Raw genomic sequence first — 14,093 nt, 5'->3', positions numbered from 1 at the left:
TCTTTTCCCCCCCCCCCCCCCCACAAACAAAAAAAAAAACAACTTTCTTTATTTTTGGGGTCTACTTTTGTCTTGTGTTAATAAATTCGGAATATTGTCATAGAGCAATTCAACTAATCCAATCTGGAACGAGCACTTTGGGTTCGTAGTTGAGGATGAATCTACCCAACACTTGACAATAAGAATTTATGACGATGAAGGAATTCAAGCTGCCGAACTCATTGGTTGTGCTCAAGTGGCACTTAAGGATCTCGAGCCTGGAAAGGTGAAAGATGTATGGTTGAAACTGGTGAAGGATCTCGAGATCCAAAGAGATCAGAAGAACCGGGGTCAGGTAAGAATGCTGATCAAATTTGTCATTTTCATGTTTTTGAGAGAGCTCGTGGGTGAAGGAAAATCTAGGTTTTGAATGGAATTAGTTGGTAACCATAGTGAAATTTTCATTATTCAATGCGAGTGAAGAAGAGGACAGGAGGGAGAGAGCTCATAACATTTAACTTCATGAATGTCTCATTTGTTTGACCACCTCATCTAAAAGCTTAAACTATTAGAAATGGACACATTTATTTATTTCAAATTTAACATTCAAAACCATTATGTTAGTCATTCATTGGATGTTTTAAAACTGATCATTGATAGTTGTTTACTCTTTTCTTTATTTTAGGTGCACTTGGAGCTCTTGTATTGTCCTTACGGCACTGAGAGTGCATTTATGAATCCTGACGACCCTGATTTCAGATTAACTATGTTAGAGAAGGTCCTTAACCATGGTAGTGATGGGATAGATAAGACAGATCCAATAAAATCAAGAAAGGATCCCATTGTCCGGGGTGTTCTTTCAATGACCGTGATATCTGCTGAAGACTTGCCATCAACAGATCTCATGGGGAAATCAGACCCTTTTGTCGAAATAATATTGAAGAAATCAGAACAGAAGAACAGGACTCGGGTAAGGTTTTGATAGTCCAAATCGCAGCTCACATGACTTGGGGAAATTTTATGGCTTGTCTGGTAAGGTGAACTAGACAATAGTCGACACTACTTAAAAAGAAAAGGAAGTTAAAAAATTCTACATTTACAGTAAAGTTCTGTCAATAAAGCGTACCAAAAGCTATGTCAATGTCCTAACACGAGGAAAAGTGCGTTAAGGTAAAGGAAAACAAAACCCCCCCCCCCCCCCCCCCCCCCCTGGGGGCGTTTCTTTTCATTTGTATTAATTTGGGACTTAGTTGCTGAAAATTATAGTAGTTTTACATAAAGGTGACTTCTTCTATGAGTTTCGTCATAATACCAAAAGCCTGTTTCCCATGTTGGCTGTGAATTTTCTTGAATTATATAAGGTTGGACAGTGGGACATAAAAATTGAGAATTAAGTTGAAGTAATAAGACAGAAAATTGTCCAGTAATCGCAATAGTTGCATTATAAACTCCTGTTCTGGGATTAGTGTTTTATTGTCTAGTAGCTAGTTGTTTTGTAAGTTCACTATCTTCTTACGAATAAGTGAATTAGACAATATTCTGTTCGACATGGAAGGATTGAACTTTATTAGGTGTATGTTTACTGAATAATTGGCCTAACTTTTAGTTTAACAAATGTCTCAGAATAAATTGGGAAAATGCATCATGACACTGACTCGGATTATATTGGAGGGAGAAGTTATGGACAGTTTCCCCTTAGATGGGGCTGAATCGGGAAGGTTGAATTTGCATCTCAAGTGGACGCCCCAACCAATAATGAGAGACTGATTGATTAGAGCCGGCACGAAGGTTTTATCCTGAGTATATTGCTTATAGTTTTCGCTGCTGAAATTCGGAAACAGGTTCCATAATATATGCATTTCCCTTGTTGTAATTATAATCAAGTTTCCAAACATTTGGATGTTGCATCTCCTGTACGATTGTTGAGATTCTCTGTATCTTTCATATACACACGACTCTTATACATGTCCGGTTTACCATGCATCCCTATAAATCCACCATATCTATATTCCCTAAAAATGATGAGTCCTTTGAATATCTTTGTTATGAATTTGGTGCACGATAACGACAATAATGAAATAAACAAAAACAAATTTAGAACACCAAAATTTATGTGGAAATCTAAAATAGGAAAAAATCAGAGGGGGAAAATTTCATTATAATTAATAATAATTATGTTTATAATAAGATTTCATTACTCTTAATCAAGATCTAAAGCTTTCAAGATATTGTATGGATGTTCTGTGAATAATACAAGTTGTGAATTATATAAATTTTATAAATCAAGTTGTCGGTAAATAGGAGTTTAAAAACACGAAATGGGATATCTTTGTTGCTCAGCGATAGGCTAGTATTAGGCTGGCGACAGCTTCATCGTCAGAAGAGCAACAAGTTTTTGCAGAAAATATGCAGGAGTTGCTCAGACTTTAGGTTAACGGAAATGCGGCAATCTCCTTCTCGGTTCATAATTTTGGTCTTTTCAAGAATACTTCAATCAAAACTCTAATACCCACTAGAACTTCGGTCAAGCTACAACAATCTTCAATTTAACTTTCGGGGAGAGAGATTTTGGGAATTTTATAGTAGTTCAATTTCTAAATAAATTTTGAATTAGAACACAAATTAATATCATAAATTGATGATTTATATTTATGTTATTTTTAATAATAAATTATTATTATTAATTCTTCAAGAAAAAGCTTCAAAAATTGTTTTTATCGCGCCATTTCTTGTATAATTAAATGTAAAGAAGAAATTCCAAGTTAAAACATGGAGTTTTACTTGATTATATTTTGTTTTGTAAATGTGAATTTTTTCATTGCGTCTATCTTTTAGTTTTATTGCTAGTTGTTCATTGCTAGATTTTTGGCTATTGCACACTTGATTTCAAGCCGTTGATTATGTGCTTGTCATCACCATTTTTCTTCAGGTATATTGATAATAGTTATATTCAATGAAATTGTTGGATTATTGTTGCATTGTCAGCATATGAGATGTTACCTTGTCAGCTTATTACGGTATTGTTGTTATCTTGTCGACTTATTGTTAAATAGTGTTGCCTTACTAGCTTTTGTTGAATTATTTTACTCACGATACATCAATGTTTCCTCGTTCAATTCTTTCGAATTTATTGGACCCCTTTCCACGTTCGAGAATCTCCTCCCTTCTTCCACCGTTTCAACCTTCATCTAATTCTCGAATCCATCCCTAAATAGAAGTGTGTTTCTTTGTGATTTATTTTGAAGTTATATACAATGGTTTATTGTAGTTGACACTGTCCTTACAATATTATTAAACATTTAGTTGTCAGTTTTCTATTCTAAAAAGAACAGTTGTCTTATTTAAATGCACATTATTTATTTTATGAGTCGTAGTTTGTCTTCTTATTCAATCGGCATAAATGGATATTAGTGTAGTAGAAAGCTTAATAGAAATTTCATTACAAAGCATGTTAAGAGTATAACTACGGCTCTATATATGAATTGTTGACTTGCATAAGCATCAATTGTTAATTATGTTACCCAATATTCTCTTTAAAAATTAGATATATATGTAGAGGCATGTGTGTAAAATAGGTTATTTCGATCGTCTTTGTAAAAGCGTGATATGAATGTCATTTTGGCTTGTTAGGCTATTCTAGAAAAATAAGACTTGAAATGGTTCACGTACACGCAATTAGGTCATCGAGTTTGTCGAGTTTATCTCATTATGTTCTTAAAAATTAAGAAAGTGAAGCTCATGAGAATCTAACATGCCTAGTTCATAAACATTGGGTTGCTCCAAATTTAAGCACATGAGACGACTTTATTAAAGCTTTTATCCTCCTTTGAATAATTCTAGTATAAAAATGTTGTTTTATCAAACTTTTCAATACCTTTCAACCTAAGAAAATGGGAGACACGTAACAAGAATTATTACAAATAAAGGATATGTAGTGTAAAGCAAGGAAACTCCATTTCTGCCTTTGAATCTTTGATAATAGTGGATTACCTAGAATATATTCTCAGAGGATAAGGGACTGAAAGCTTTATAAAAACTCGTTTTAATTTGTTCGGGAATATGATGCACACTATTTGTTTGAAGAAATCAACATTAAATAATAGAAGCTTTTATCTTGTCGTGTGATGAAGGTCTGAAGAGGAAGCAATACTTTATAGGAAAATTGTACCACTACTCCTTACTCTATATTTTTATTAATTAGTCATTTTTCAACCTTATGCAAGATTTGTCTCTAATAGTAGAAACTATAAATTATTTAGATTTGTATTAAATTGTCATGTAATCTTCGTATGTTTAATTTTATAAAACTAAAATTTGCATCACAACTTGGATCAATGTCCAAAAATTTGAAGTGAGTTATGCTTTTACGACGTCACAAGATATTAAATCAAGATTTAGACGGTTTTCCATGTTGTAACTTGTCCTTTAAAGGTTTTAGACTAGAGAGCTACTAAGGCAATAGCTTGGACCGGTAGTGGAATTTGAGATTTGCTACACAAACATGGTGATTTACTGGATTTAAAACCATGGAGACATGTTAACATTTCACTAGGCAGTTTTTTTTTGGGGGGGAGGGGGGAAGAGTAGTCACACAAATGTTGACAATACAGCACCTGTCAAAAACCCTGTTCATGTAGCATAAATGGTGAAAAATTTCCAAGAGAATATTTTGATAATGGACTGGACTCTTAGTGAGAGAAGTTTAGATGAGCCTTACAAATATGGCCTTGAAGCTCACTTCAGTAGGGATGGCAACAAGTCAGCGAGGGTTAGCCATTTCCGTTACTCGAAATGTTGAATATTTTCGTCATCTTATCCTGCTCTTATACATGATTAAAACGGGAATGGGATAGATTTAGGGCGGGATTGGGACAGGTGGGGCAAGTCTCATGTCCCCGTTTATCGTCCCAACTTTTTTTAAAGTTATTTTTGTATCTTTAGTTAGTGAATATTATTTGTTTTCTAATTTATTAAGAATGATTCATGTTCTCTTTAAAGTTAATGATAAAGCTTTTTTTATTTGATAAAAAATTTAAATTTGAAATTAAGTTTAAGCAGGACGAATGATGACTTTCATCCCTGCTCCCACTCCCTTTTACCCAATCAGGAGGGTAATCGTGTCCCATTTAGGACGAGGCCTGCAAGTATTGAAATGATGAATTGATGAATTTTTTCTTCATTTCAATACTTCCGATTATTTAAGAGATCACACCTCATTGGACAGATAAAGAGTTGATCACTAAAGTTGTACCACAATTTCAAATTGGTCCTTAAAGATAACTTTTTACCAATAAGTTAATAAATTTATCCAATGATTTCAATATGATCACCTTATTAGATAGAGAAAATGTCTAAGCCGTCAAAAGTCAATGGGTCAAAAGACACATTATATTTAAGCCCTTGTATGATTTTAATTTTTCACAAAATTACTTTTTCTCAAATTCATTTCAATCATATGTTTTTAATAATAAATAATTTGCACATGAATTTATAATTTTTTATACTTTTTAACCACATATCTTCATTTACTTATTTAAACATCAAAATCAAATAAACGTTAAGCATAAACTATAAATAGATAGTCTGAAACACATTATAAAGAAAAATGAAAATGTTTTGAAACCATTGAATATCAAAAGATGCCGTCTTTTTTCGTGCAATAGTGTTTCAAGCCAACTAATTCTAATTTTTCAACTTAATCCTTGTTTGACGACCAGTATTTCAAAACTCTTTCTCTATATATTCATTTTCAATTACATATTTATACAATAAAATGTTTTATACTTAAATTTCAAAACTTTTTCCTACTTTTAATTACACATTCTTAAAAAAATCATTATTCAAAACTTCATTTTACCAAAATAGTGGTTGTCAAAAAAGACTTCATTTTTACATGATTTTTGTCGATATTTAATTGCTTACCACTACAATATCCCTAAATAGAGGGACCATATTGAATCGTTTGTCATTTACTAATTTGGTGTTAAAAATAAATAAATAAATAAATTCAAGGATGTAATTGAAATTTCACCACAACTCTTGTGATCAAATGTGAAATTAAGTCGATGAACAGAACTACTGATGGTGGACTCTCTGCCTAAAATCGATCAAATCAAATTCGATTACATTTTGGACTTTTGTATCAATTGTTCTTTCTGGATTCACTATTTCTGAAACAATCGTCACGGCTATATTTTGATGTTTTCAATTTCCCCCTTTTACCCAATTTTTTGATCGTAGATCAAGCAATAAACAAAATAATGGAGAGCAGCTTACCGTTGACAGCAACTTCGTCGTCGAAATCGGAGAGACGATCGAAATCGAAGAATTCTCAGACCACTTCCAAAACCTCTCTCCTTATGGCCTTCCTCTCTTGCCTCGCCTGGCTCTACGTTGCCGGACGGTCCGTGCATTTTGTTTTTCTTTGCATTTTTGTTGTCTATGTGTGTTGGTGAAATGATGGGTTCTGATTGGCGAGACGATTTAAATTTTTTCTCGGGATCTTTTTTCCTTTTTTTTTTTTGGTATGTTCTATTAGGTTGTGGCAAGATGCAGAGAACAGAATGCTACTGACTAATTTACTGAAGAAGAATTCATTGCAGGTTTGAATTCCGTGTTGCTTTAATTTACCTTCCTTTTCATTTGTTTCTGTTTGGGGTTCCTGAGAAAATGTGGGAATGCATACGGTAAACTAAAAGGAAAAAAGGAAAAATATCTGTTGAAGGTTTTCCATAATGGGAAATTTAATGCTGACTGCAAAGAAGAGTTTTTAGGGTATAAAATGGGGAATGACTGAATGAGTTTGATTGACTTTCTATTTAACCCTTTAATTGTGTGATATGGATGCTAAAGAGGGGAATATGATTACCCACTCCTGCTCGCTATTAGAAAATATTGCATTTTAAAGTACTACATGTTGCAGCTATGCTTAGACTAATATGGATGTGAGATTTTAGTTTAGTGATACAGAACAGGAGGCAGATGAATGTGAGGTGAGAGGGAATTAAGCTATAGTTCTAAAAGGAAATATTTATGAAGTGCGTTATATAGCACATACTGCAGATACAATTATGATTGAGATGGTTTTAGCACTCTTAGACTCGATAATTTTGCTTCGTGAAAAGGAGACTAAACCAATGCTATATGAAGTAATTTAATAAAGGTGTGCTAACTGGTGGTTGAACAAAAGGAATTGGTCCTAGACGAAGTTGACGAACAAGTAAGATTTTATTTTGACGGGCCTAGATGTTTGGAATGAGATTAAAAAAAATGGAGTTATTTGATATATCAACACTATTAAATTTTATATTGTTCCGGTCTCACTACTAATTTTGTGAATTTGGTTGCTCAAAAGATCAGATGCTGGGTTTGAGTTTTTGTTATTATTATTAAATCAATTAGTGACGAGTGGAACACTGGATGGGGGAGGAATCCCCCCCCCCCCCCCCCACCAACCCATACACACACAAAAAACACACTTGACTAAGTAAATACTAACAAACTATTTTCTATGCTCTTCTATTGGCAGCGGCCGAAGGTGCTTACAGTGGACGACAAACTAATGGTCCTAGGATGCAAGTATATTTCTCAATGGCCCCTATTTACTTGCATATTATTAGATAATATGCTCATATAATGGGTAAGTTTTTACTATTGAAGATGCACTTAGGTTTTTTATTGTGACTTTTTTAGGGATTTGGAAAGGAGAATTGTTGATGCTGAAATGGAATTAACACTGGCGAAGAGTCAAGGTTATCTTAAGAGCCAAGTGCAGCAGACTGGTTCCTCTTCTGGTAAAAAACTGCTTGCTGTTATTGGAGTTTATAGTGGTTTTGGGAGTCGTTTGCGGCGCAATATTTTCAGAGGGTCCATGACATCAAAAGGTCAGTATAATCTTGATTTCTTGATGTGATCCTTAGATTGATTATAGTGTCTTTAAGCTGATACTGTATTGATTACGAGTGTGTCCATACACCTTATGATATTGGATTTGTTAGTTGATAAAACTGCACATGGTCCTAATTTTCAGCTCTATCTTTGCACTGTACAAAGACCTGATACGGCATTCAACATTTTCCATAGGTGGAACTGATACTTGCTGCATTTTGTTCTTCTTTGAACCTTCTTATTCTTATTTTCCCAGGTCTATTGTAATTGAAGTCTATTTTAACGTATACATCCAATCCACACCACTGACACCAGCTTTAGTAAATTTGAACAATTTTAAATGATAACAATTTGTCACCTAGTTCATTGCCAGGAAAATGTACTGTGAGCTCCACAACTATGTTTACTTACTGCTTAACACCTAGAATGCTAGCCATGTCTATCTTAATGTGTACGTTTCCCCCTCTCCAGCCACCCACCCAATAAAAGAGCGGAAACAAGGAAAACCAAATCTAGTGCAGATCCCAGTTTAAAATGAGTGTTATAGATTGATTTTCAATTTTATTTCCCTTTTCTCATGGATTTACTTTTATTTGTAAAAGCAAAACTACCGCTGCTCTGATATGCTGTTTGTCTACTAGATTAGTATGCTTTCAATGTGGAGATTGCATGCACATATATATTTAGATGTGATCGAAGTTAGAAGATTTTAAACTTAAATTTACTATAATGAGCCTGAACTTCTTCTTGCTTTTCAGGTTATACTCTACAGAAGCTCGAAGAAAGAGGGATCATTGTACGATTTGTGATTGGTCGAAGGTTTTCCCTCACTTAAAAACAATGTTTCCTAATTAAGACTATTCCACACACTTTTTTCCTTGTCCTTTTCTCCTCTGCCCATCAATGTTTATTGTCTTGTGAGGATTAACCAAAGTTATCAACCGAACATAATTCAGCATTAATCAGATGCTTGAATTTTGCAGCCCTAACCGTGGTGACAGCTTGGACCACAATATTGACGTGGAAAATCATGTGACAAAGGATTTTTTGATACTTGTAAGTTATTAATTTTTTTTTGTGTTATGCTGATTCGCAAATATGTGTTGTCACTTTTCTAATTTGCATCTGAAACTCTTTGTATAAAGTAACAGCTTTTCTCTTCATTTATATCTTCTATTCTTCTTTAGTATTGGTTTTTTTTTTTCCTTCCCAATTAATAGGAAATTAAAATGATAAATGTTTACTGTCTGTGCAAATTTAAAATCTTAACAGATGCATTATTATTTTATTAGGATGGTCATGAGGAGGCTCAAGAGGAATTGCCCAAGAAAGCAAAGTTCTTTTTTAGTACAGCAGTCCAGACTTGGAATTCTGAGTTCTATGTAAAAGTTGATGACAATATTGATCTTGACTTTGGTAAATGCTGACATTTTTCATTTTATATTTCTTCTAAAACATGTCTGCTTGTTATGTATCTTCGCTTCATGCTTTTAAAAGTTTTTATCCTTGTGACTTAATTTACATTAACACACTAATGTGGGAAGATTTATAACTTGATAGCATATACTCATATATGCTATATTCTCTTGGCAGATGCATTGATTGAACTTCTCCAGAGTCGACGTGGTCAAGATGGTGCTTATATTGGATGCATGAAGTCTGGGGAAGTAGTTGCTGAAGAGTAATACAAATTATTTTGATTTGACTCAATTTTACTTTACATTGTCTGTATTTTTTAGCTAGAGCTAGTTAGTCTACCAGTGGCACTTGAAAAATTAGGCAATTGTTTTTCCCTTTGTCTACAAGTAACGTAGCTGTGTAATTGCTATTGTTAACTTCTGTGCTTTTATTTGTGCACACCCCACTTCCTCATATCCTGCTTCCTTTGACATGTTTGGTTAATAAAAATCTGTAGATCATTTTAGCAGCCATCTTGGAATTTTGCATGGTGAACTTGGTACCGTGGCATCAAATAGTCTCCTCTCCACATCAAGTAGTAGTAAATGTATGCTATTAATATGCTGAAAAATATAATAACTGATATTCTGTTCCTATGTATATTTGGTCATTCCTTTTGAAAAATACAATATCTGATATTCTGTTCCTATGTATATATGGTCGTTCCTTTTGATATCTATGGTTGTGATTTCATCTTGGCCACGTCCTTTCACAGTGCTTTGAGGTCTTCTGTTATATTTATTATGTACTACCTTTTTTTACATGTAAAAGAATTTGGTTTTGTTACAGAACTACATCTAAACTGTTATTTTAGTGGGATTATGCAGTATTCTTTGTGGGCATTGTTGTATTTGCATTACTTTTGATCTATGCTACATATTATCAAAATGGCTTAAAGTTGCATATTTTCTCATTTGAAATCTATGCATACAAGTTAGTCTCTTTCACTTATCAGTCACCATCTTAAATATCTAAATATTGTTTAAATTTCAGGGGAAAACTGTGGTACGAGCCTGAGTGGTGGAAATTTGGTGATCAGAAAACGTAAGTAAATCAAATAATTAAAGATCAGAAATTACATTTGTTTAAAGTTATTTCGCGGTTGATGGTTTGGTTTTGAAAGCTCGCACAATTACACATTTCTCAAGTTATTGGCACCTAATGTTTTACTCCAGAAGTCAATGACACACAGTGGATTCATTTTAAGACGAATCTATTTGAAGAACATGTTGATAGTGGGGATGTGTCGTCCTACCAGTAGGTTGTTTTCGTTGTTTTTTTTTTTTTTTTTTTTTTTTTTTGTGTGTGTAGATGTCGTTGGGAGGCAGAACCATTATTTTGGGGGACCATCAACCCTAATTTTGTTCTAATTAATATATTAAGTGACACCAATATTTCTTTCAGGTACTTTCGCCATGCAGCGGGTTCTATTTTTATACTGTCAAAGAATTTGGCTCAGTATATCGACATAAACAGGTTAGTTTTCGGAGTGTAAGTTAAAATCATATTTTGATTTTCAAAAGACCTTCAAGTTAAATCCATCTAGCTACTATACAAGTTTTCCCTTTACAGTATCTCCTAAATGTTTGTAATGGGCGTGATTTTATTACCACATTTTATATTACAATGTTTTGAGAACAAGAATCTCATCAGTCATGATAAGATCAAAGGTTGTACTATCACGATAAACCAAACAGAGTTAGGATCATTCTATCTTCATTAGAACTCTGGTTGTTGCAGATCTTTAATATCGTTCCATGCTGCCTTCATGCAGTGTATCTTTGAAGGCTTATGCTCACGAGGATACATCAGTGGGGTCATGGATGATGGGTCTTCAAGCAACTTACATAGATGACAGTCGTTTGTGCTGTAGTTACTCCGGCCAAGGTAAGAACATGTTTGCCACATTGTTTAACACTTTATATCCTCTCTATGCTATTTCCCATTATCTATTTTGTGATATGTGTTGTCCTGAATTAGTTTTTCTATTAATCCAAAGGGGTTGGTGTTTTTCTTTCTTTTGTTTTCTTTATGGCTGGGGTGGGAGGAGAGAGAAAATAGGAAGACAGACCAGCAAAAAGGAAAAAGTTAAAAAAATAAAAAAATTAACATATAGTTTTGAGTGTACTGGTTGCGATTATGATTGTTTTAGATTTATCAATTATAATTCCCATTTTGTACAGGTTAACCCAACTTCACATCTTATTAACATCTAGTTTTGAATTGTTGTATTACAGACAAGGTGTGCTCATTGGCGTGAAAATAGAAGCTAGCCGTTTTCCATCAAAGTAGTACCCTTGAATCCTGTATGGGCACTAAACACAGAATTCGATGCACTTTTTCATTAGTGCAGATGGTACATATGGAATGTGGTCGGGGACTTGATTCTTTGTAGCATCTAGTTACAGGAATGATTCGTGAAAAGTATTAGTTAGATCATTCTTTACATCGAGTCAAATCTTACTCAATACATAGGATGTACACGAGTTGGCTGAGACTCTGCCTAAAAATCTATAACGTTTTATGGAGTTCAGCTTTAGGTGTATAATTCTTGCCATTTCAAGTGTCCTGGAATGCTTAAATTACTGCTGGCACGGCCATAGCCACATCCTGGACCAACTAGGGCCAAGCCAATACAATTTTATTATTCTTTTTTGAAAGAAAATATAGACCATGGGTCCTACGAGCCTAGCTATGCCTAGCCCAGATGTGGGGCCATCCGAACCTGGACAGCAGGCTTGACATCCCTAGGTGCATTTTGATCTTATATTTTCTTTTTTTCTAAAGACCAAGATGGTGGCTAGTATATGATCTTGGCCGGGTTAGCTTTAGAAGTTACGTGCCTCTAATTTTTTGAACTAAAGAGCCAGATACCAATTGAGTCCAAGCAATGCATACTTTGGCTCTTGGGACTCTGTAATTCCTAGAAACTATATTATTCTTTATCTTTATAAAAAAAGATTTAAAAATGTTGAAACGAACTGGAGCTCTCAATTAACCTAGGCTCAAATACCTAGCAATAATCATTCAGTCTCATAGAAGTAATGACCAAAATGGTTTTAACTCTTTAGTAGGCAATGAAGAAAAGGATTGATTTGCACATTTTCCTATTCGTCTCGACCAAGAAATTCAACGATAAATTACGGCAAGAAGAAGCAGAATATAAACTAGCAACAGCCTATCATCAATTGATTCCAACATACAATCGAAACCCATTTCAGAACAAAAAAAATAATAAACAAACAAAATTATAAACTTCGTGATTATTTTGTAATAAATACCGTAATCGTGCTGCCTTTAACTTCATCGGAGTTAAATCCAAAACCCATGTTAGTAAACGTAGACAAATCCTTCGATAAACCCTTGAGTAATTTCAACTTGTTCTTAACCTTCTTCGTCTCTTTTTCCTTAATGTTTTCCTTCTTTCCACACCTTATTATCCCCGAAGACTTATTGTTGTAATTGTAGTACTCCAAGTGACCCGTATCAGAAAACCCACACATCTTTCCGGGTCTCAAAGAAAATCCAGATATTCCGTGACACGGATTTGACAAAGAAGATGATGAAGCAGAATAATTAGATCTTGGAGCATGAATATCCATTCCAGCAATAGAAAAACAAGAAGATTGACCCAATACAAATCTTGAAACCTCCATTTTTAGCTAATCTTCTTTAAAACTTTGGCCTAATTTCTCTGCACTATTTTTATGAATAATTTGCTTTATCGGAGTTGCCGAGAATTGAAGTTTTCTTCCGATTAGGAGTTGGATTTGCTTTTAATTTGGAGCACGAAGCTACTTTGGATGACAAGGACAAGGACCGAAGGTACACGTGGACTATTCTTATTGGTCAAAAGTTCAAGAAATCCGACGTGTCCTGGCACCTGCGCGCCAGAAGCCGTTTTTAGATTCCACGTTCCTGCCCTTCTTTAGACGTACGACATTGGGCGATCGGAGCGGTTGGATTAAAAGAAGGGAAACTAAACGGTTAGGATATAGACACCTCCTTGACACGTCATACGCGAACGGTTAGGATTTGGAAAACTCCCTGGCACGTCAGACGCCAGTTGGATGTTAAACGGTTAGATGCTTCGTAAAGAATATACGGATCTATAATACTTTGGATGTCATTGTCTCGAGAAATAAAGGATTAATGGAATTTTCTGGCAACATTTGGCCATTGTTTGAGCCCAATTTTTTTGGAAAAAAATTACATTCTTGAATAGTATTTTGACTCCGTTTCAATAATACGTTCTTTAATAAAATAATATTACATGAAAACTCAATATTTTTAACTACACATTTTACAATAATACACTATTCAAAAATGCATTTTTTTAAATTTTAAAAAAGGGACTCAAACAAGATATTAGCCTAATGAAATTAAAATCAGATTTTTAATAAATTTTAATAAAAAAGTATGGTTATGGTTAAAAAATTGTATATCTTACTACACCTCAAAATCGAGGCTTAGGAAGAAGCCAGCTCCTCAAATCGAGGCTCAAGAAGCTCAAACAAAAGGCCTGAACTCCAAGTTATCAAAAATCGAACTGAAACATTATGCAAATGGTTGAAGCCCTGAAGTTGAAGTACTGTGTAAGCGACTGAAGCCTTGAAGCTAAAGCACTATGTAATTCCTGAAGTCGAAGCACTATATAAGTGATTGAAGCCTTGAAGTCAATGTATGTGGCCGAAGCCTCCATTAAGCGAAAGCCTCCTAATCATAAAGGAGCATCTAACATATTAACTTCTCCTAGGAGATCTTTTGCA

At 34.2% G+C, this 14,093-nt stretch overlaps 2 protein-coding genes across 2 annotated transcripts in view; both read left to right on the top strand.

The window, feature by feature from the left end:
• Positions 1-1,962, top strand: part of LOC111389907 (synaptotagmin-4-like) — a 5,843-nt gene extending 3,881 nt beyond the window's left edge. Inside the window, exons 10-12 of the mRNA XM_023014892.1 lie at positions 104-334; positions 665-949; positions 1,603-1,962. Coding sequence (XP_022870660.1) covers positions 104-334; positions 665-949; positions 1,603-1,746 — 660 coding nt within the window. The 3' untranslated portion in view covers positions 1,747-1,962. The remainder of the gene's footprint in view (positions 1-103; positions 335-664; positions 950-1,602) is intronic.
• Positions 1,963-6,014: 4,052 nt separating this feature from the next.
• On the top strand, positions 6,015-11,890 carry LOC111389911 (hydroxyproline O-galactosyltransferase HPGT3-like). The gene is made up of 12 exons (XM_023014898.1): positions 6,015-6,382; positions 6,518-6,581; positions 7,508-7,557; positions 7,672-7,862; positions 8,625-8,685; positions 8,850-8,922; positions 9,159-9,282; positions 9,460-9,547; positions 10,318-10,368; positions 10,729-10,800; positions 11,099-11,211; positions 11,562-11,890. Exons 1-12 carry the CDS (start codon positions 6,240-6,242, stop codon positions 11,582-11,584), a joined length of 1,053 nt encoding a protein of 350 aa, XP_022870666.1. The 5' UTR covers positions 6,015-6,239; the 3' UTR covers positions 11,585-11,890.
• The last annotated feature ends 2,203 nt before the right edge of the window (positions 11,891-14,093 follow it).

The sequence above is a fragment of the Olea europaea genome, unplaced genomic scaffold, assembly GCF_002742605.1.
Source record: "Olea europaea var. sylvestris unplaced genomic scaffold, O_europaea_v1 scaffold632, whole genome shotgun sequence".
Lineage (NCBI taxonomy): Eukaryota > Viridiplantae > Streptophyta > Magnoliopsida > Lamiales > Oleaceae > Olea > Olea europaea.
This window is presented reverse-complemented; position numbering and strand designations above follow the sequence as displayed.